This window comes from Chanodichthys erythropterus, chromosome 17, assembly GCF_024489055.1.
Source record: "Chanodichthys erythropterus isolate Z2021 chromosome 17, ASM2448905v1, whole genome shotgun sequence".
Taxonomy (NCBI): Eukaryota; Metazoa; Chordata; class Actinopteri; order Cypriniformes; family Xenocyprididae; genus Chanodichthys; species Chanodichthys erythropterus.
The window spans coordinates 4371122-4395554 of NC_090237.1; the positions used below are offsets into that span (position 1 = coordinate 4371122).

General features: G+C 36.5%; 1 protein-coding gene across 4 annotated transcripts; it reads left to right on the forward strand.

Annotated features, from left to right (window-relative positions):
- Window positions 1–10: 10 nt before the first annotated feature.
- Window positions 11–22159, forward strand: numa1 (nuclear mitotic apparatus protein 1). Of its 4 annotated transcripts, XM_067364540.1 has the most exons (24): window positions 11–90; window positions 521–570; window positions 1987–2072; window positions 2168–2247; window positions 2605–2690; window positions 3396–3464; window positions 3616–3706; window positions 4452–4581; window positions 5346–5482; window positions 5563–5674; window positions 7131–7248; window positions 7339–7479; window positions 7591–7704; window positions 8378–12802; window positions 12936–13145; window positions 13237–13400; window positions 13491–13776; window positions 14261–14456; window positions 15369–15505; window positions 15583–15924; window positions 16060–16146; window positions 17424–17654; window positions 18709–18758; window positions 21759–22159. In XM_067364540.1, exons 2-23 carry the CDS (start codon window positions 529–531, stop codon window positions 18718–18720), a joined length of 7296 nt encoding a protein of 2431 aa, XP_067220641.1. In that variant the 5' UTR covers window positions 11–90; window positions 521–528; the 3' UTR covers window positions 18721–18758; window positions 21759–22159. The 4 variants fall into 4 exon arrangements, with proteins under 4 accessions (XP_067220641.1, XP_067220640.1, XP_067220643.1 ...); XM_067364539.1 differs by lacking the exon at window positions 18709–18758; XM_067364542.1 differs by lacking the exons at window positions 3396–3464; window positions 18709–18758.
- The last annotated feature ends 2274 nt before the right edge of the window (window positions 22160–24433 follow it).

Consider the following 24433-nt stretch of genomic DNA (forward strand, 5'->3'; position numbering starts at 1 on the left):
AGATACAGTCGGCGTTGTGAGTTTGAATTTGAAAACGCTTCAGAAATTGAATCGATGCGCGTCTGTACTTCATCTCACCCTGAAATCACGGTAAAACATTTAAATCATTAATACATAAGTACCTTCAGCTTTATTGGTTGGTTTATGACTACGAGGACACGATTTTACAACGATCGACATGTTGTTTAAACATTGGTACAGTTGAGTTAGCGGGCAAAACGTTACAGAGTAAACAAACAAAACTTACATATACTGTAATGCTAATTATATTTGTGTTTAACACTTCGGCATAGCACTTGAATAACACTTAGCGTGTCATTAAGGCTTTTTATGTGCACCAAAGTATTTATTATCATTAAAGTAAACAAATGTCATTCTATATACTTAGAAATGTTCACTTTATAGTATGTTATACAGAATTGGATTTAACAATCTAAGTGTAAACTTCAAACACCGTTTCTTCATCTGTATGACTTTTCCTGGTGTCTCTACAACTGGTTTAAAATATGTTTTTTCATAGAGTCCGCCATGAAGTTCAGTAGGACCAAGGCGGGTCCACTTTTGACATGGGTGAGGAAACAGTTCTGTTATTTTAATGCACTTGGTTATGCAGTGTTTTGGTCTTCTGTATCCCCAGAACCTCATCAATAAGATTTGACAGAAATGTTTTCTTTTTCCATACAGGATTATAAGTAATATTTTTGTTTAAAAGTGTTATTAAAGTGCTCACAAAGTATTGCATATTTTCTACTGAGTGTCATCCACTGATGTACAAACTTATATAAAATTTTGTTTTCTTTACTAAAGAAAATTGACAAAATTATGCTAGTATGACTTACTGTTAATCTATTGTTATTTTTAAAAGTGCAGTATGTAAGATTTTTGCAGTAAAATATCCAAAAACCAGTAGGCCAGTGTTATATATTTTGTTCACTTGAGTGCTTACAATATCCCAAATGTTTCCAACTATTTGTAAATCGTGAGAAATTTGTAATTTTAATCAAGGCTCCGGGATGTGTGAGGAGTCACCTGTCAATTGCGTCATACCCGCGTTACCCTCGGTTTCCAGTTTTATTTTGTAGAAACCATGGAAACGCCAAAGACGCTTTTATATTTACATGTTTTAATAGACAAGAGAACAACTGTTTCGATATATTTATAGACAGAAGACTAATTGTTGTTATATAGTTCAACACGTTTAGTCTTATTGTTTAAATCTAATTTTCTTGATTTTTTGCGAGTCTCATGCTTTACCATGCCTCAGAGAAAAATACTATTTTGTGAAGTAGCTAACATAACATAATCAGATGCAGCTTTTTTTTTTTTTTTTTTTAGTAACAGAAATGCAGAATTTTCTCCATCATAATATGTTTTAAAATGAATTGCATGCCATTTATCAACACAAGCCATCCAGCATTTAATATGATATTGTAAAATGGATCTATCTTACTGCAGTGTGTAACAGTGTCTCACAGCTGCCGCCGAGCGAACGCACAGAGTAACGTTATAACATCATTTTCAACACTCTCAAATGTATCTAATATGATAAACAGAGCTGCGTTACCTCATACTCATGACCGGAAAAGCGGAAGTGGCGCCGGCGGCTGTGTCATAATAAAAGTCCCGCTGCTCGTGAGGCGTGGGTTGATCAATCGCTCCAGCTCCTCGTTCAGCTCCACAACACTCGCTCCTGCTCTGCTTCACACTACAGTAATGTTAATAATCACATCCATGAACATGATTTCTTCCCGACTCAAATCCCTATTGTTTTCCACCGGGTGTGATGTGAAGACCACATGTCCCAAGATTCCGCGCTCAAACTTGCCATCATCAAGCTACGCCTTTGTTTCGAATAGGCCTCTAACGGACAGAAAATATTACATATTGCACCTTTAATGTTGTAATGTATGTTTTATAGTATTAACAACTCTGTTTCCACTGTAAAGTTTTAAGAGATCTTTATGTTGACATTTGTCCTTTTGACAGATGAATACCATGTTTCCTGAGAAGGAAATCTGGGAGTTCATTCATATGAGAAATGGTATTCGACTCCTAGATATCTGCAACAAACTGTGAGTTGTCATTTTGAGACTTCTGCTTATATTGAAATGCAATGATAACTTGCAACTTAATTTACCTCTAACTAATGCATCATCTGTTGCTGTAGACGGGGGAAAGAGGACTTTGAGGTTTTTAAGACTTTATCCCTGTATAAGAAATTGGAAGTCATCTTCAGCGTTTTGCATGGTGAGTTTCAAATCTTTTCTTGTCTTTTTAATATTTTGTGCTGTAATTTTTATTATTCTCATTATGCTCCACTGATAGTATTTGTTGCAAATGTCGAAAATGCATTTACTTGTTCCTTTTTTTTTTTTTTAAAAAAAAGGTTGTGGTAAGGCACTTCCATTAAAAGTAACTTGGGCTATTTAAATTTTGAAATATCAACACCTGTCATTGCCATGTATGTAACGTTTGCATGATTGATGTGAACAAATGTTTATTATATATATATATATATTATTTTTTTTATATATATATATATATATATATATATTTTTTTTTTTTTTGCATTTAGAAATGTTTAAAACTTTTTTCCATATGCAGATGACTTTAACCTCAGCAAAAGACAAAGTTCCCTCATCTTACAGAAAATCAGTGAAGAGATTGACCAGGAGCTTCAGCTTGCCAAGGTATTTGTGCTTGTTTCAGACGGTTTCAAACTAAATTAATAAATAATAAAGAGCATATAAATAAAAATATTTTAAAATAGATCATGATAAATGCTTAAATACATTGAAATAAATATTGATTAAAATATTAACTAAGAAAAATGTAATAAATTTGTAAAAAATAACAATTAGAAATACATCTAACAATACTGTTCTATAGTGAGTAGAAAAAAAGACCTATTACCACTTTAGTAAGATAGTAGATATTTTAGATAGTAGATAGTAGATATACTTTAGTAAATATTTTAAAGGTTCCTAATTTTGTTTTGGAATCTCCTAGTTTGAGAAAGTAATATTTGGACTTTGATCTAAAGGAAAAGAAAAACATTTAAAAGCATCATGTGACCCCTTTAAGGCCCCTATGCTGCTGTTGATGTTTTTGAAGAATCTTTTCTGTACACGACTATGAATGTTCAAAATGTATCAAGCTCTAATGACAAACAGCTGACATAGAGCAACATTAAATTGGTTCATATGACTTATTGTGCTATATTTTAAGTTTTCTGACGCTTTGTGTGAGGAACAGACCAACATTTGAGAAATTACTTTTTGTATTCACCACATTTTGGGTCTTTGCTGCTGTGGTCACTTATAGATGCAATTAATTTTGAGATGAACTGTTCTTTTAATGATATGTATTTATTTGTGCTGGATGTATGTGCACAGGTGCTGCTTCTGCTTTGTTACTGCAGTTTTAAAAAAGGCAACCAGTTACCCATGGATTCAAGAACAGAGGTGAGGCTTTACTAATGACCGCTAGAAGCTTTGCTTTCCATAGCTCTATATCTAGTGCCACTGTGACCAATATTGAATGTTCTGGGTCATTTTGAAATTGTCACTCTTTAACGAAGGTTCTTATGTGTCTCTCTTTCTCTGTCCGTGTCAGTCGGAGATTATATACATGTTTCGTTTCGTTAAAGACGGCGCTGATGGATTGTCTTTAGACGAAGGCTTAGATCAGTTTCTAGACCAAGAATGTAAGTAGCCACATTATTGCTTGTTTTAACACATTTTCTTTATCCAGCGTACAGCGTTATTGACGGTTTATCAGTGTTTTCGAGAGTGAAATTGATAAAGTTTAAGTAAATGAAGGCAAGACACTACAATGTTTTTTCAGGCACTGATGCCTTGGTCAGTTTTGAGATTTTGGGCTATTTTTTTTTTTCTTCCACATTTTGTTTCAAATTAGTGGAAAGGAAACATTTAAAATACACTTAAGTGATTTTTTTAGTGCTCTTTATGCATTTGCATCTGTAGATTTCAATTACAATACTTGTATTTTAATATTTTTTTCATTCATCGAGTCAGAAATCTCCACTTCAGCTGCTTTTACAGTTGCATTCCTATATGGGTTTTACAGAGGGATTTTATTTTATTCTTAATATTGTGAACATGTATTTCTTTTTTTCTGGCTGTTGGCAGTTTTTTCTGGTTTATGGAGTGATGATATCCAAAATCCCCTCTGTAAAAACCTTTTATGTCAACAAAATGAACATGGCTTTATCCAATGTTTGGATTTCTGTTCTGGAAATTATGCAAAGTAGTGCATATTTAATTAAATAATGCTTAATTTGCATACTTAAACATACCATTTCAGAAAAGTTTTAATACAACAAAGTTGGAAATAGTTAATGTGATCAATCCACTGGAAAAGTATGGCGATATCTGTAATTTTTACATCAAATTGCATCTTTGCTCATCTATCATCTCTCTCATACACAGCTGTTATAAAGGATGTGAGCTCCAGCAGCGGCAGCTCCTTATTGTACACTGATGACGAGTCTCCAGTCGTCCAACGGTTTCCCAGAGTTCAGTTTCAAGAGCTTTGCACAGTGGCTTCCAGCTCATACAGGTTAGTGTCTTTTGTACTAATCCCATGGTGAAGGAAAAAGTGGTTTCTTGACTAAAACAATCCAAATGGGTCACAGCTTCAGAAAGGTATAACTGTATTATCATTGAGGCTGAGAACTAAGGCAGTACTAATTGAGAATAATTTTCATTTACAATAAAATCAATGTTTAAAATCTTATGAAATGTTCAGTACAAGTTAATCTCAGTCAAAACATTTGTGGCATAATGTTTTTTTCCTCTTTTCCTTTCCTTTCCTTTCCTTTTTTTTTTTTTTTTTTTTTTAACCTTACCTCCCATGTTGGTAACATGATTTTAATGTTAAAAAAATTGATTTCTAACCTTATGTGTGCAAAGATATACACAATTATTCAACTTTTCCACCATGACAACACAATGCCATGAATCCAAAAACCAAAAAACGGCTGTAAAAATGACAGAATGCATACATTTTAACAGAAGAATTTCTGTAAATTCTTTTAGAATTTTCTAAATTCTTCTTTTAAATCCTCAAAAAATTGGTCCCATTTGCATCTTTTAAAGGCACCTTCCTTTTTTATGAAAATGAGGTATATCATGTCAAAACTATGTTTTTTGTGTCAATAAACATTAAACTACACTAGATTAAGCTTAACTCAATGACAGAACAGTCATTTAAAGCATCAGCTATTTACTGATTTGTTGCTTTACAACATTTTGCTGTCATAACAATATTGATTGATGCTAGAAATTTGTACAGTTGGAAATGATTACATTCTTGATCTCCAGCTCTCCAGTGCAGGATGTAATGAGCACACCGCATTTCCAGTTGAAGAGACTCCGGAAAGAATTGGCACATGAGGGAGACGTGAGAGACGAGCTGGAGAAAGAACTGGCTGATCAGATCAACATAATCTCAGAAAAAGGTATCCTATATGCCGTCTGGAGTGAATGAAGTAAACTCTGGTGTGAATTTGGTTTTAATTTCTCTCGTATTTGTACACAGAGGGTCTGATTATCCAGCTGCAGCATAGGGTGGACCGAATGCTGAGAGAACAACGAGAACTGGAGAAAGGCAATAAAGCTGCTCTGCTGGAGCTGCAGGAGAAGAACGAGAGGTGAGGCGCAAGGAGGTTAAGGTTGAGTATGGCCCTGTTTTCACCTGGTATTAGGATGCGAATTGATTGATCAGATCAGAAGTAGACGAGACAGACACGTTCCCGTTTACACCTGGTGTTTTAATCTGTCTCTTTTGTCCACTTTCAACCACTTTTGTCCTGATTTCTTCGAGGGGAGGGTTTATGGGGAGGTAAATGTATGTGTTTTTTCAGATCTTTCGATCTGATGGACAAATAAGCAATTTACATATGAACGGAAAAGGAGATGATGGAAAAACACACGGAGAGCATCAGCTTTCATTTCTGCTCTGACAGCTGCAAGACTGGTTGAACACTGTGTGTGTGTGTTTTAGGAATCAGGAATGGTGAGAGAACATTGTGCTTGATATGTTCTTCATCTTCAAACAAAACATGGGTCTTCAGCTGACAAAGTTTAAATCCCATCTGGCTAGTGCGCTTCCCATAATGTTTACACACAGTAGGCGGTCTTTACTAGCTATTTAATCATGAGCGTTTTAGGGCTGGGCGACGTATCGAATGCTTTTGTCACGTGCATTTCTTCAGTAAAGCCGGTTCCCTGATTACCGCTAAATCGCCTTCACCTGCTTTTCAATATCGATATGTATCGCTGCCGATAATGAACGCGATATTGCGTGTCTTATCAGTGATCTACGGCTCTGTCTATTAAATGCCGCTCCATTTGAAAGCAGGTGATGGCGATTTAGCGGTAATCAGGGAACCGGCTTTACTGAAGAAATGCGCGTGACAAAAGCATTCGATACATCGCCCAGCCCTAGAGCGTTTACAATATGAAAGCAATCCGGTCAAATGTATTTTCGAATATCTCTGGAAGTGGTTGAAAGTGGACATGCTCAAAACTTTTTAGACCCTGTATACACCTGTTTTTAGTCGTCAAGTCAAATTTATTTATATAGCGCTTTTTACAATTTGTAATTGTTTCAAAGCAGCTTTACATATTAGAAGCACAGAAAAAAGGGAAGTGGTTAAAAATAAGCTGTACAAACAAGCGTGGTAATATGTAACATATACAAGATGCTGCTACATTAAGCCAATGTCGGCTGACTCCCAGGGGTGGAAAAAACCCCTAAGGAGAAAAACCCAGCTTGCCAACACTGGGAAAAAAAGTCCTAGGAGGGAAAAAACCCCTTGGAAGATATATATAATATATGTAAATGGATATGGAGATCAAAATCTGAATTATACATTTTTATTATAGAGATTAAAAATAGATTATATATAAATATATGCAAGCGGATTTAGCATTGTCTACTTGTGATCCGATCGACCAAAACGCGTCTTAATAAGATGTAAACGGCCTAAGCATGTCTGTGGGCTCAAAAGGGTTAATGAAATAAATTGCTAGTTCATGTTAGTTAATACATTAACTAATTCTAACAAATGAGACTTATTTGTAAAGCTATTTTTTCTTGTACAGTCTTCTCCGCAGAGTGCATGAGGTTGTGAAGCAGTGCCAAGATTTAAAATCTGAAAACTCTCAGAAGGACAAAAAGATTGATGAACTAACAGAGGAGAACCATACTTTTGCTGCTCAGGTGAGATACCTTTTTTTTTTTTTTCTCTTCTTCCTTTCTGTCTTGCTAACATGTTTAAAACTGATTCCTCTCTCACTCTGGATTCATCAGGTGCGAAACGCCTTCGCTCAGCTGGCGAGAGCCGAGGAGGAAGTTACCAAACTCACGATGGCTCATGAAACGTCACAGGCTGAGTGGAGGAGCAGAAAGGAGTTTCTCGAGCATGAGTTGAATGAGGCCGTCAAACACAGGGTAGATAATTTCAATTAAATTAATCATGTTCTGTTTCTTTGCTTTGTACTCTCCCTGACTAGTATTTATTAATCTGTTTTGCGTTTTCTTGGTCCTGATCTCCCCGTGCAGGAGTGTCTAAGTGAGCAAGTGCAGATACTTCAGGGAAAGATCTCTGTTCTGGAGGATGAACTCCATAAAGCTCAGTCTCAGGAGAAAGGAGAGGTTTTGGGGCCCATCATGGAGGTGAGATGTTCTGTTCTTCTGTCATAATAATGTTTATACAGGGTTTTCTGATGGAAATATTTAGTCAGTATTGCTAAAATGTATTGTCAAGTTTACTAAAATGGTCTAAATTTAGTTGATGAAAGTTAATTTATGAACTTGCATCATTTTGTGCAGATATAAGCTGTAATACTATCTAATTAGTAAATCAATAAAGTTTCATTGTTTAACATTAGTTTACACAAACTAACATTGCACAATACTTGTACAACATTTATTAATCCTAGTTCATTTCAAAATGTACTAAATCAAGTTGCATATATTATATAACATTAACATACATTAATAAATGTATATATTGATCATTGTTAGCTAATGCTTTAACTAACTAAATGGCCTTATTCTTCATTTTTTACTTGTATTAAATAAAAATGTTAACCAATGTCCATTGCTTATGCAGATTGATATCTTAAAGTTTTTTTTTATTAAATATCACCATGATGCACAACACTACCTGTAGTCTAAAAATAATCATAGTAATCAGGGTTAATCAGAGTCTAAAGCTTATTTCATGTTCTTGCAGTACATGCATTGACTGTTAAAAGAGAGATATGATACAGCAATTTAATTCTTACTTAGCTGAAAACTAGAATTCACCAATGCTGACTAAAATTTTTAATCTGTTTTGTTTCAGTCAGAGAAGCTTAAACAGGAGCTGGCAGATCTGACTCTTAAACTCGCTGAGCTTCAGGACACTATTTCCCGTCTTGAGAAGGAAAAGGCAGAAGTTGAGGCTTTGTTGGCTGAGGAGAGAGCCTCTTTTGAAAAGGAAACCAGAAGACTACAGATGGTTGTGTTCGATCTAGAGCAGTCTGTCAACAGCATCCGTTTGGAGAGAGAAACCCTGGAGGAGGCCTTACGGAGTCAGAAGGAAATACTCACTGCGCAGATATCAGCTCTGGAAAGTGATGTTTCTCGTCTGCAGCAGGTGGAAGTGCAGCTGACAGCGGAGATCAAAATCTCTGCGGACCTCCGCCAACAGAGAGAAGAGCTGGAGGGGAAGGTTGCCTCTTTAGACAAGACGGTTCATGCTCTGCATGCTGAGATCCAGGGTTTGGAAGCAGAGAGAGCTTCACAGCAGGATGCACTAAATGCCCTTATTGTTGAGTTGCAAAGTGCAAAGAACACCGTTCAGGAATATGAGAACAAGCTGGAGGAGCATAAAAAAGTGGTAGCAGAGAACGATTCCTTGAAAAAGGAGTCATGCACATTGCAGCAGGAGCTTAATGAGCATCTGCAGGCCATTGGAGACCTTCAGGGGCAAATAAATGTTCTCAGACAGGAGAAAACTGAGGGAGAGAACCAGGTTAGTCAGGCTTTGACCAAAATCCAAAGCCTCCAAACTCACATTCTAGAATTGTCTGAGCAGATTTCCCTAAAAGATGAAGAAATCAGAAATTTGAGGAATGAGTATGACTCTGTTGACCATGAGCTAAAGCTTGTGAAGGAACAAAATATTGAAATAAACGAAATGATCAAATCAAATCGCAAAGAGCATGAGGAGACTGTTAAAAAACTTCAGCAAGAGCTTCACTCTGCTTGTTCAGCTGCATCAGAAAAACAAGAGGAAATGCTGGTTCTGTCAGCAGAGGTAACATCTCTTAAAGAGCAGATCTGCCAGTACAGTGAAAACGAAGTGCAGAAACAACAAGAATTGTCTGTTTTAGAAACCCAACACATCGTGTTGAAGGAGAACTTGACTTCTCTTCAGAACCAGTTGGCTGAGGCAACAACTACAGCTTCACAGAAAAATTATGAGCTTCTCTTGCTTCAAAACGAGCTTCACCAACAAGAAAGCCTTAGAAAAAAGGCTCAAGAGCTTGAGACTGCCAAGCGTGAGGAACTTGAAAGTATGGTGAGTGAACTTCAAGCTAAAATCCTACAAGTCTCCACTCTTGCCTCTGAGAGAGAGGTTCAAGTAATGTCTCTTCAAAATGAGTTGAAGGATCAAGAATTGAGAGCCAAACAAAATGAAGATGATCTCCGTAGAGAGCTGGAAGTCAAGGTTGGCACCCTACAAGGAGAACTAGATGCAGTCAATCGTTGTGCCGCAGACAAAGACAATCTACTGGAGTCTTTAGATCAAAAGCTGAAGGAGATGGAAGGGCTTTTCCTTCTAAAGGAAAAAGATGTCCTGGTGATGCATCAGGCAAAGGAGGACCTGGAAAAGAAGCTTGTTGATGAGAAACAACAACTGGAAGAGTACCAGCAGGATTTGGAGATGGTGAAGAAGGAAAGAGACCACCTGACAACTGAAGTAACCTCTCTCAATGATAAAATCTGCAGTTACCAGGACTCTGAGGTGCAGAAGCAACAGGACATTTCTGTTTTAGAGGTGAAATGCAACCTGTTAAAAGAAAACATGGCTGCCCTTGAGAAGAAGTTGGTGGAGGAGACAACTACAGCTTCACAGAAACATTCTGAGCTTCTCTTGCTTCAAAACGAGCTTCACCAACAAGAAAGCCTTAGAGAAAAGGCTCAGGAGGTTGAGACTGCCAAGCGTGAGGAACTTGAGAGAACTGTAAGTGAACTTCAAGCTAAAATCCTACAAGTCTCCACTCTTGCCTCTGAGAGAGAGGTTCAAGTAATGTCTCTTCAAAATGAGTTGAAGGATCAATTGAGAGCCAAACAATCTGAAGATGATCTCCGCAGAGAGCTGGAGGAGAAGGTTGCCACCCTACACGGAGAACTAGATACGGTCAATCGTTGTGCTGCAGACAAAGACAGTCTGCTGGGGTCTTTAGATCAAAAGCTGAAGGAGATGGAAGTGCTTTTCCTTCAAAAGGAGAAAGATATCCTAGAGATGCATCAGGCAAAGGAGGACCTGGAGAAAAGGATGGATGGGCTTGTTGTTGAGAGACAACAACAACTGGAGGAGTACAAGCAGAATTTGGAGATGGTGAAGATGGAAAGAGACCACTTGACAACTGAAGTAACCTCTCTCAATGATCAAATCCACAGTTACCAGGACACTGAAGTGCAGAAGCAACAGGAGATTTCTGTTTTAGAGGAGAAATGCAACCTGTTAAAAGAAAACATGGCTGCCCTTGAGAAGAAGTTGGAGGAGAAGACAACTACAGCTTCACAGAAACATTCTGAGCTTCTCTTGCTTCAAAACGAGCTTCACCAACAACAGAGCATTAGAGAAAAGGCTCAGGAGCTTGAGACTGCCAAGCGTGAGGAACTTGAGAGAATGGTGAGTGAACTTCAAGCTAAAATCCTGGAGGTCTCCGCTCTTGCCTCTGAGAGGGAGGCTTCTCTTCAAGATGAATTGAAGGATCATTTGAGGGCCAAAGAGTCTGAAGATGATCTCCGCAAACAGCTGGAAGAGACGGTTGGCACCCTACAAGGAGAGCTAGAGGCAGTCAATCGTTGTGCTGCAGACAAAGACAGTCTGCTGGGGTCTTTAGATCAAAAGCTAAAGGAGATGGAAGGACTTTTCCTTCAAAAGGAGAAAGATGTCCTGGAGATGCATCAGGCAAAGGAGGACCTGGAGAAGAAGCTTGTTGATGAGAAACAAAAACTGGAGGAGTACCAGCAGAATTTGGAGATGGTGAGAAAGGAAAGAGACCACCTGACAACTGAAGTAACCTCTCTCAATGATAAAATCCACAGTTACCAGGACACTGAAGTGCAGAAGCAACAGGAGATTTCTGTTTTAGAGGAGAAATGCAACCTGTTAAAAGAAAACATGGCTGCCATTGAGAAGAAGTTGGAGGAGGAGACGGCTACAGCTTCACAGAAACATTCTGAGCTTCGCTTGCTTCAAAATGAGCTTCACCAACAAGAGGGCATTAGAGACAAGGCTCAGGAGGTTGAGACTGCCAAGCGTGAGGAACTTGAGAGAACTGTGAGCGAACTTCAAGCTAAAATCCTAGAGGTGTCCACTCTTGCTTCTGAGAGGGAGGTTTCTCTTCAAAATGAGTTGAAGGATCAATTAAGTGCCAAACAGTCCGAAGATGATCTCCGCAGAGAGCTGGAGGAGAAGGTAGAAACCCTTCAGCGACAAATGGAAACTGCCAGTCATGACGTCATCGATAAAGGCCAACTTCTGCAGACTTTAGAACAGAAGCTGAGGCAGATGGAGCTGCTGTGCCAACAAAAGGAGAAAGCTGTCCTTGATATCCATCAGGTAAAGGAGGACCTGGAGAAGAGGATTGATGAGCTTGTTGTTGAGAAACAACAACTGGAGGGGTGCCAGCAGAATTTGGAGATGGTGAGAAAGGAAAGAGACCATCTGTCAACTGAAGTAACCTCCCTCAATGATAAAATCCGCAGTTACCAGGACACTGAAGTGCAGAAGCAACAGGAGATTTCTGTTTTGGAGGTTAAACACAACACATTAATGGAGAACTTGGCTGCTCTTAAGACGCAAATGGCAGAGCTGACAACTACAGCTTCTCAGAAAGAATCTGAGCTTCTGTTGCTTCAAAAGGAGGTTTGTGAACAAGAGAAACTTCAGGAAAAGGCTCTGGAGCTTGAGAAGTTTGTAAGTGAACTCCAGGCTAAAATACTAGAGGTCTCCACTCTTGCCTCTGAGAGGGAAACTCAAATAAGTTCTCTTAAAAATGAAATGAATGAACAACAATTAAGGGCCAAACAGTCTGAAGATGATCTCCGCACAGCACTTGAAGAGAAGGTTCAAACACTACAGAGACAATTAGACACTGCCAGTCGTGATGTCACTGACAAAGACCGTCTTTTGCAGTCTTTGGATCAGAAGCATCAGAGGCATTCGGAATTGCTGTGCCAACAAAAGGAAGACCTGGAGAAGAGAATTGTTGAACTTCAAGCAGACAAACATCAACTGGATAGCTACCAGCAGAATTTGGAGATGCTGAGGCAAGAGAGGAGCCATCTGACTTCTCTCAACCAAGCTCTTCAGAGGGAGTGCGACGCCTCCCAGAAGATTCGAGCTGAGCTGGAGTTGAAGGTTGAGGAGAAAAACGGTTCCATCCTTGTTTTTAAAAAGGCTTCCCGACAGTGGGAGGAGCAGAATCTGGAACTCTTAGAGCAGCTGAAGACAAAGTCGGAAGCAGTAGAGCACTACAAAGCACAGGTCTGTGTTGACTTAAATCTGTTTCTTTCATGCATTTTGATGTTTTAACAAATCCTCGCTGCACAACTGAATTGCTCCATTTTGGCTTGCCCTTATTTAAAAACTCAACGGCTGTCTTATGGTTCTTCCTCAGGTGGAGAAAGCCAAGAATCACTACGACAGTAAAAAGCAGCTGCTGGTGGAGGCTCAGGAACTGAACAAAACTTTGGAGCAATCACTTGATGCCAGTAAGAGAGAAATCAAGGCTCTCGAGACTGAACTGAAGCTAGCTCGCATGGAACTAGACCAGGCGAATGCCAAAGAGAAGAGCCTTGCGGCCAAAGTGAAAAGCTTGGAGGCACAAGTTAGTTTACATCTTAAATTTTCAACAATGTGTAAATTAAAATGAATTAAGCTTTTGAAATTGAATTTCATGGTTTGTGTTTTGGTCTCAGGTTGACTTTGCTGACAGGCAACTGCGAGAGCAGAGGAAGATGACTGATGATATTGAGGACATAAGACATAGAGAATGCCAGTACATCAGAGTCCCAGAAAAACATCAAGACACCAGCACTGACAGCTTGGAGTTTGAGCTGAATGATTCGCTCAATGCTAACGGGTAACTAAACCAGCCCAGTTGTACAGGTTTCTCACATAGTATTCCAGGTAACTCATGTAATGTCATTGTCCTGTTTTCCCAATATGGCAGTCATTCAGCAGTACCGGGTGAATCTAGCACTCCGCTAGTACGCAGTTCTGAGCGTTTGGCTGCTAAACGCCGTGCCTTGGGGGCCGAATCCCTGGAGACTCTCTACTTCACGCCTATGGCTCAACAAGGCAACAAGCGTAAAGTGGACCACAACGATGTCTTTGAACGAAAACTAGAGTCCAGCATCACTTCCATTGGCGATCTTGTGGTTGACTCGTCAAAGAAGTTGACCGCTTCGGCTCGCAGGCGACGTACTACACAAGTTATCAACATCACAATGGCTAAGGTAGGAATTGCACAAACGTTTTTTTGCCTTCTGCATTTCATTGGGTAAAAAAAAAAAGGTTCAGTTGGCTCTAATACAGTAAGTTCCACCTTCAACATTTAAAGAACCAATCTGTATAATCACTGTCAGGTCTTTACATAAAAAAAATTTGACTGGATCAACATGAAATACAGTTTTTAAGCATAATTTTCACACATCACTGCAGCTGCTGTTACTCTTGGTTAGGGCTGCACTTGCATTAAATGCTATTTGTGTGCAAGAAACTGCATTTAGGACACTGTTTACGTCAGATTTTGCTGATTTGAAACGTTTGGCAAGCAGAATTCACTTTCTACATTCAAGAGAATAAAAAGGAGCTGCACTTGCATGACTGAAAATATCTTCATGGCTTCTTGATCAGGTCTCTTCCTTTTTCAGGTCTCTTCCTTTTTTTCTGAGTTGCAAAGGTTATAAATTGTTTATTCTTTTATTTTTGCTTGTTTAGAAGACACCAGGAAGTACTGAAGGCGAGGAGTCGTTTTCTAGTCTGCACTCTGCCCGATCTCAACCCAACTTGGCAGTCCATCACTCACGGCCGATCTCCATAGACTTCTCAGAAGAAAGTTTATCAAAAGAAGACGCCCTTCAAAATCTGCCTGGATATCGCAGAAGTGCCGTGCACACCGTTGCCCCACCAAGAGGTGAAATTCTGTCATTAGACCTCATTGCTTTTAGTTACTTTTCCCAGTAGTTTAGATTAGGGCTGCACAATTATCAAAATAAAATCAAAATTGCTTTATGGTTCAATGAGATGATCAAATTGCATTTAAATATATGTGCAGCAACCTCATATCTGCATTGAGATTAGGCATAAGCCAGCCATCTTCTCATACTTGTAATGAAAAGTGCTTATAAACCGTCTGTCCTCAACAAAAAAAAAGCTTTAAGAACAATCTTCTGTTTTCCATAAGTTTGATGGTTTAATTTTTTTATAAAAGAAAGACAGTGGTAATTATAAGACTGTAATTTTGGAGTTATAATGTAAAATAAAATATTTATTTTTATTAAATACTTGATAAAAATAAATAAATAGATAAATAAATAAATATATTTTTTTAAAATGAATCATAATAACATTATTTTATAGTCATTTATATATTATCAATGTTCTGTTTTTAATTATTGATATATTTAACGCATTTTAAAGTGCAATCACAATTTGTATCAGAAGAATTGCTGTACTGTTAAATACTATTATTATTATTATTATTATTAAATACTCTTTATTTTACACTGAAATATTGCAGTAATATATTTTTTTAATATTATATTTTGGTAATAATTATAAAAATAAAAGAAATATTATTTATTATTATTATTATTATTATTATTATTTTATAGTCATATTGATACAATCACAGAATTTTGGGCCAAATTGTGCAGCCCTACAAACAAGCACAGTAAACCTTGCGTTTTAAATCGCAGTCACAAATTTTATTATAAAAATTGCAATTAGTTTTTTTTCCTACCCAAATCCTGCAGTTCTACTTTAGATAGTAATGTCTAGATAGATAAGTAAAATAACTTATTTTGTGTGTATGTGTGTTGTGTAGCCGCCAGTACGTTCTGTATCGGAGCGGAGAATGAACCCGACCACGCTGCTGAAGATTGGATGCGAATTGCTGAATTGCAGTCACGAAATAAAGCCTGCCTGCCTCACCTAAAGAGCAGCTACCCGTTGGAGTCCAGGGTAAGTTTATAAAAGATAGCTTTAGTTGCATTGTTTGTATAAAACTTGAATCAAACTTTATTGTTCTGCCTCTGTAGCCCAGTCTGGGACCCTCGTTCACTGTAACGGACGAGGACCTGCGCTTGGGCGACCCGGATGAGACGATCCGACGTGCTTCCATGGTTCCGGGTCAGATACAAGAGACCCTGAACTCTCGCCGCTTCTCTCTTGCACCCGGAGCAAGTTCAAGCCAGGGTCCTGCACACTTCCAGCCTCATCGTGCCACCATGTTGCCGGGTCAGATCCGGTCCAGCACTGCAGTTCACCGGGCCTCTCAGCTCACAAAAACAAGCTCACATCTACGTGCTTCCGGAAATAAACGCAGCCCATTGGCTCCCAAACGCCCTGGATCCCAACTGCAAGGCCCAGACACACCTGAGGTATGAGAGGTCGATATGAAGGGGCAAATGTTGATCCCACTTGATGGATTCTGAAAGTGTTTAAGCATTTTCTTTGGACAAAGAAACTTCAGTAAAATTTAAGACTGTTGGTTACAGATGTTGTTGTTTCCACAGGCGAAGAAGTTGGCAAGTTGCTTCCCTCGACCAATGACACCTAAAGGCAGGTTTGGAAACAGTCAAAACAGACCTCCAAACTCTCCGGTAAAGTACTTTTGTTGAATGCCTTTGGTTGTTAGAATTTATTTGAGGACATATTTGCTGTAAAATATCACCAGAACTTGGCTAAATAGCAATTTGTACACACTGCTAATAGTGGTTTATAAATTAGCTAAAGTAGTGCGTTTTAAGTGATTTTAATAATAAAGTGAGTTTGGTTGATGTTATTACAATCAGCTTTATTTAAAAACAATAGTTTCAGGAATATAAAGGTCAACTTTCAATGCTAATTTGCCATGTGTTCCCTCTGAAGTTTTCAGTGGGTTTTTTAAATGGCAACCAAAACCTTGCAGCATAAAGACTACGATTGTCTAATGAATCTACTTTTTTTTGTGGCAATTGCTGTGTGTAATTGTTGTAAAGCAAAATGAGGAAGTATATTATATTACAGACCTTATATGACAAAATATTTATATACAGTATTTGCCAAAAGTAATGTCTGAAGGGTATGTTTTGTTCGATAAAACCATCAAAATATGAAAAGTATTTTGTTTTTTAAATATGAGGGAAGAACTAAACACTAAACTTGGTTTAGGTATTTATCTGACACAATTATTTGGCAAAAAAGGAATACAGCTACAGGTTTCATCTATATATTTTTGTTTCACAAGAAAAAGCATACATTGACTACAACATATTCAGTTATTAATATTTCATTGATTCTCTTGGTTTGCTTGTTCATAATTTCTTTATATGAAAGCCTGGGCAAAAATTGTTAATTTGGCATGTTTCATCATGTTATCACAAATAAAACAATCGACTCAAAGCACAACTACGCAATATACTTACAAAATCTTTAATAATATTTGATTAAAGTCAATTTTCTTAGGCCAGACATGACTTTTAGCCACTATATATAATAAAGACCTAGTGCCTCAAAGAGTAGCATTTTAGAGCCTAAATAAATGAAATATTTTTTTCTAATTATTATTTGATAATCTTATAATGGACCTTTTATGAAAATAAAGTTAACTACAAGACTAATGTAATATTTTGAGAAAATGCTTAAATTACAAGAATAAAATAGCATTGATTATGCAAGATTAGGCCTCTTTGTAATACTATGAGTAGTGCTATTATTAAAAACTCATTAAAACTGTAACATACATCACAAATTCTAAATGTTTTTTGGTTTTTAGGCCTATAAGATGAACAGCTCTTTGGAAGCACTTTGAATGTCCTCATTTAGATGTCTAGGTAAATGGGTTTGTTTCATACAGTGATAATATTTCCGTTTTTTTCTCACTTTCTTTCATCTGTAGGCCGAGCGAAGGCAATCTGTGTTGTTCACTATTGAAAACACTCCAAAGAACAAAGTTCGTGGTGACAGCAGGCTGCAGCGCGGCCTCAACAAGCTGCGTAACAGTGCCCGCAAATCTCCCGCCGTGGCTAGTCGTGCCCTGCGTTCAGCAGTGAGCGGCAAGTCTCCTCTGGATTCCACTCTGAGAAAGTCTCCCCGAAACAAGTCCCCCAAATCCTCCAGTGCCAGACAGGTACAATAAACACTTCTTTTTTTTAAAAAAAGCTCTCTGTAGACATGAACCAAGACCATGTAGTTATGATCAGGTAATGAAGATCCAGAGCACATGGTAGATTAGTGATGCATTGAAATTTTGGCCAGCGAAAAAAGAATTTTCATTTGCTGCCGAAACAGTTTTGGAAGATCAAAATAATTGAAATTATTAAATTTAATTGTTGCCACGTGTGTATTTCCTGCACATGGATAAGCTGAGTTGGCAATATCAATTTCTCATTTTTAATGGATCTTTGTTTTGATGAACCCAGATCTTTTAATCTGTGCTGTTTTCAGTTTATGTAAAACTTTAATAAACATAATACTGTATAATGAACAATAATTACAGTAAGCTGTTACTTTTAATATGAAACAAAGTCTGAGCTTTCAAATTCTGTCAATTTTCTCACAATTCAAACAAACTGATCTCATATTCTTTACTACTAGTTATAACATGAAATAAATATGAATGAACATCAGAAGGTATGTTAATAAAGTAGTCAATAAAACAGCTTGTAAACATCATGTAATGTTACATTTACCTCAGAAAAAAACATTTGATGTCCATAATGTTTTAGTTGGCTAGAAAAAATGACTCCAGAGAGGAGCTTTTTGATAAATATATGCAGTTACATATTCATTATATTTTTACTTAACCTGTTGTCTTCATTTTTTAATGTATGTTAAACAAATCTTACATGAAAAAAGTTATTGCAATCATTTAAATGTTTATATTTCAACAATGTATTGGAATAACAATAAAATTTTTATATAATAAATAAATTAAATTAATGCAACTAACATATTTTAGTGTTGATTATCAAATGTGATTAAATTATTATTATTATTATTATTATTTTTTTAATTCTGTTTTCGGTTTTTGTCTAAATGAAACTGTTAATTACTGTTTCAGTATGAAATAACTTTCATTGCATCACTAAATATAAATGCACTGGAAAGTATGCTTTATTTCTTTAAATTCCAGTATTTAAAAATTGCAGGTGTGTTGAAGTATTTGCTGTGTGTCTGTTTAGGGAACACAGTGACTCGCTGCGCTGATCAATGCTGATCTAAGTATTTAACTGTACGTGTTTGCTGTTATATGGGGCGGTAATCATTCCTATAAACTGCAAGTCTCTTTCCTCTCTGTGGGCTTATTTCACTCACCCTCTGGTGTTCATCTGCTCAAATGAACTGTGGCTTTGAGTTAGAGCTTAGATTCTCTGCCCGGACTCGGCCTCGGGCCGATATTTCCCGCCACCGTCCTCGGGCCGGGTCGGGTCGGGTCGGGCCCTTGTCACGTGTCATGCGCAGCGTCTCGTCCACTCGCAGTCTCGCACGCGTGACGCATCACACCTGTTGTGCGTGTTGTACTATTCAGTAGCTTAAAGCCTCGTTTAAAGCCTCGTTTACACTACACGCGTGCGGCGCGTTACGGCTGCGACGCGGCTACTGGAGCTGATACGCGGCCACTCTAGTCAATGCTCGTGTTTACACCAGCCGCGCCGCGGTGCGTTTGAGAAGCGTCCCAGAAGCGGCTCACCGCGCCGCTTCGCTAAAGATATACAGCTGCTGAAATACAAAATAAAGTCAAAATAATCACCCTGAGTAAACTCCCGCTCATATTTCACATCAATACGATGCCAGAAACTGACGACAAGAGATTCGAACTTGAAATTTCTTGTTTTTTGTTGTGTTTTAACTTCATCTGTATGGCTACAGCAAAATAAAGTATGGCATAGCAATAAACACAATCAAACCGGACAAAATATAACCATTTAGCCATTAAAAACATGAAAAAATTAACGAAAACAATGTTTGCCAGGCAAATCTAGTGGTCTCGCGAATCCAGCTGCTTCGCTTCTGAAATGCTTCTGGTGTGAGTTGACACCGCTCAGAAGACGGAACAAAACCTTGTCGGAGCCGAAACGAGGCTTAAGTACAACATGGAGCTTGAAGAACCAAAGAAAAAAAATAAAACAGGAGAATTAACTTTGAGCAAGTCTGGAGGAAAATCGGAGGTATGGAAACATTTTAAACTAGTTTTAATAAACAAACAACGCAGTTTACATGCTTCTTCCTTGTCGTATTATTCATTAAGATAATAATTAATAAATGCACGCACAATTATGAACTTGATAAATGTTACAGATATGTTTTACTATGCACAAACAAATGCTTTTCAACTTACATATGCAAAATTCAGAATTAAATGAATGTGCTGCAATTTGTACAAAAAGAGAGTCTAGCTATAGCCTACGTGTTTTAGCCATTAAATAAGCACATTTAGTTTCAAGTTTGTTAAGTTTTGTTTTGAAGAAAGATTTTCTTTAAAGTGAATTTCGTTTAGTATTAATTGTATCTTAATTTTAATACATTTTTAATCATCCAGTTACCTGGATTTAATACATAAAAAGCAATATAGCAGACAATATAATATTGATATGGAGGCGCCGGCGCGCCACGGACACACTTACACCATTTGAAACTCGTAACACACGCTGTCACCGAATTTACAAATGCACATCTTGCTTGTTGCTCACACACATATTATGTTAAAATAACAATAGGTTGAAGTAACATTATTAATAATAATTAATCTTTAAGAATATTTGATTGAATGCTGAATGTTGAGCTTGTTCAATTTAATAAAATTAAAACTTTATTATAATTAAAATAATTTAATATTTAATATTGAGTGGCCAATTTTTGCTCATTTATTAATAGTATTTATATAATTTATATAACTGCGCAGCTCCCCCCTGTAGCTTATGATCTAGCACAGCAGCACCTGCGTTAAAAAAAATAAAATAATCTGGCGCCGCCCCTGGTTATAACGGCCCACATATTAAAAATGGTCGGGTTTAAATCGGGCTCGGGCTCATAATTACAGTGGACGTGTCGGGCCGGGCCGGGCTCGGACACAACGTGCTCGGGCTCGGGTAGGGTCGGGCTTGATTTGTTGGGCCCGATCTAAGCTCTACTTTGAGTTGGGTGGCTGGTATGACCTAATTTTATCATGGAATTTAGTAAAATGGTTTAAATAGTCATTCTAATTTTTAGATGCACAATTTTACAAATGAAATGTCCTTAATGTCATTTGATTATTTTAATACTTAATTTGTTTTTTTTACTTATATTGAACAAATTGTTTGTCAAAAGACTAACTATTAAAAATATAAAGCAGATAGTTTCATATCAGCTGAGTTCTATAGTAATTGCTCAGCAATTGTAAACGCATATAAACTCACCTTTTATGGTGTCTAACAATGAGGAATTTCTCATCATCTTAATTTGTTAGCTGAGTTTAATGTAGGGATGCACTGATATGAACATTTTGACTGATACCGATAACCCATAATTCTTTACATTTGAAAAGCTGATAACTGATATATTGATAAATCTAAATAAAAATTTTAATATATTTTTTGAGAGCCTGAGTACAAAAACAAAAGCCTCACCATTAAAAGCCATGTCCCAATCACACAATTATAATGTTCTCATTGTAATATCATGTAGTCTATATGACAGACTTGTACTGCACATTGTACTTATCTGTATTTTCCTTTTTGAAATGATTTCAATCATATTTCAAGCAGTTCAAAACCATAATAGGGGACAGTGCACATCTGAATGAAATAAGTTATTATTTTCGGCTTTATATCAGTCAAATTTTCTTATCGGGCCGATAACTATAACACAAAATGAACGTATATCGGCTAAAATGATGGCTGATAAATCGTGCATGCCTAGTATAATGTCTTTGTCCCTTTTGCATGTAAATAACATGCAGTGATCATGTCCACTAATATACATGCAAATATAGACCATATAGTGTAAAAATGTGACTGGTTGACACATTTCTAATGTCCTACTGCTCAGGTGTGTATATGTCCGGTGGTGGTGTCACACTGCATTTCTGATCATTTCACCTGATGATTTTGTTGTTCTGTTGCAAACTCTAGTAACAACTAAAGTTTCTCACTTTCAAAATGTAATTTGTTCTTATTTCTCAATTGCAGTTTCTATTGTACGCTCAAATGTATTTGAATGCATCTTCTGACACCTCTTTCTCTCTCCACAGATGAAGTTCAGGCTTAAGGTGTAAATTTGAGGATTCAACACACATGCCAACTATTCCCTTTTCTTATCTTTTCTCTTTTCAAATAAGTTATTTTTTATTATGGGATGCAGTGATCTTAATTACTGTCCTCTTTATGCAATTGGTTGCATCTGTATAATATTTACATGTTCCTTGTTCTTTGATAATAAAATCTTTTATATCAAATCATTGACAGGTTTGTCAGCCATTGCTAAATAAAAGCAGTGCATGTGTAAATGCAGCAAAATCTGTTGAAAGTCAATATATCTTAGGAGTGTTTAGAAACAGATATTCTGATTTGTGTTCAGTGCTTTAGAAATGGCTTTATACTGTAAATTTGTGTAAAAAAAAAAAGTTAAATAATCAAGTTTAATAAAGACTAAATGAGCTTCTATAAATGTACAATGTTTTAATTTGTTTTAAATGTGCAATATTTGTGACGGATACCTAACTTCTTAGCTTGTATGTTTAAAAACTGAATAATTAAAGGCATCAAAACTGGAGAAAGAGAAAACTTATCAATTAAAAGTTAAGATGTACCTGTCAGATCACATCACACTTATGTTAATAGAATTGATGTGAAACAATGTTACATATTAATAAGCAGGTCAGATTGAGTCTTTAAAATATAAATATATATTAAATAAAATCAAAAAGATTAAATTGCTGACTGCATCACATCCTCAAACAATTAAACAGATGCTCAACAAAAAGTATTTTTTTTCTAGTCGTCATCCCTATGAATAGATTCATAATCTAAATTTATGGAAAGTTTCAGTTGTCATGTGTTTTCATAAGTGGTAAGATACCTGTCAAACTTGATTCCCGGAGGATTGCATTCAAACCTGTATCAGGTAAATCATTGAATATGAACAAGTCAGCTACACACATCAGGTGGTTTAAATGTGCAGTTTTTATTGTTTGGTGATTTTATTTTAAGCGGTGTAACTTTATTTGGAAGATCATAACATTATACAGCATTTAGATTTAGTTGAAGAACTTAACTTACAATTGTCATCCCATATTTTATGCTATACGTGAAAATGGAGTTTACAAACTTAAAAGGGTGTAATATTAATATTAATGAATGCTTTGGAATATACTGTAAGTCAAAGTTTGGCCTCTTGAAAGAAAACAATTGACAGATTACTGCTGAAGTGAAAGCACTTAAAACCTTTAAGTGCAAAAATGTTTTAAGTTTATTAATGCAAATGTATTGTTCATACAAAATATATATTTTTAAAAATAGGTTGCACTTTAACATTGCTAGAAAATCAAAACGCATCAAACCAAGTTGTTTGAGGTTGATATCACAATTAAATTAAGATTTCTTAACAGCACCCACATTGTATATTTATTTTCCTTACATTGTTTAGTTTACAGTTTTTTGTTTATTCAACTTTAAAATATTGATTTATAAACGACTTTAGTAACGTTGATTACTACGACAACTTTTTTATTTTATTTCCAAAATTAGATAATTGTATAAATTTCACATATATTCAACAGAAATTTTACAAATAATGCTTTGAGGAGTTTCGTAGCATCATAAAACAACACTTTTAACCTTGGGTATTATATATTACGAACAATAACATTCATATCAAGGATATTAGAGAAAAATATTTTCACAAATTAAAGAGGAAAAAGGGTATAAATGTATAGTTAAAGAAGAGGAATTTAATCCTTTGTAAATGTAAATGCGGTTTGAGAGTCCTTGTAAGGTTTCAAAATGAATCTTCATGTCAGCCTTGAAATGGGTGATAATGAGTATCCTTTCAGACTAATTTACTAAGTAATATAAGATTTAACATAAAACACGACTCTTAGATACTTTTTGTCATAATAAAAATAGCATCTCTTTTCTCTGTATTAATTTTGATTCCACTTAATATTTTAAATAAATTGCCTATTCCATATTGATCCAAAAGAATTTAGCATACATGCATTCAAATAAAAGTTGTAAAATAGTTTCAGTATCCATTTTACAGAATACACAAGATTCAGAAAGATCATTTTTATATCTTTTTAGGAAAAGGTTTGTTGGATAACTTGTGCCATTTTGGAAAGAGGAGTGTTTCCATTGGCCACGTAATTTACGATAGCCAATAAGCACAGAGGGCGGTATTTTGCGTCATCTTGCATTTAAACGAGCAGTGAATGCGCTGTTGCTGCGTCGTTATTAGTTTTGCTGAGAGGTTTGAGCCGAGTGTTTCAGTCAATCACATACGGTAAAACATCTCGTTCATTCATTTCTGTAATGAGACCTACTGTTATAGATTATTTCATGATGACATTTCTTCTGAAACAACAGAGATAAACCAAACCACATGTCCGCGCGCCCGTGAAGCTTTTGAAACTGTCATTCGTTCACTTTTCACATTTTAAGGAGGTAAAAAGTTGTAAAATACCCAACATATTTAACTAGTTGAGTTCTGGAGTTTCATCTTTTTATGGTACAATTGCTGTTTGTACCAACAGATCGTGTTTAATTGATCCGAGTGTGTTTTAATTGTAATGATAATGCTTCTGTTCTTCTGTTACTTAATGCAAACAAACGCGCTGAAAATACTCAAAACATACATATGAGGATAAGGAAAAAAAACCTTAACTTTCAGGTCATCAAAAACGCCACTGACGAGCTGTGTTGGGGAAAG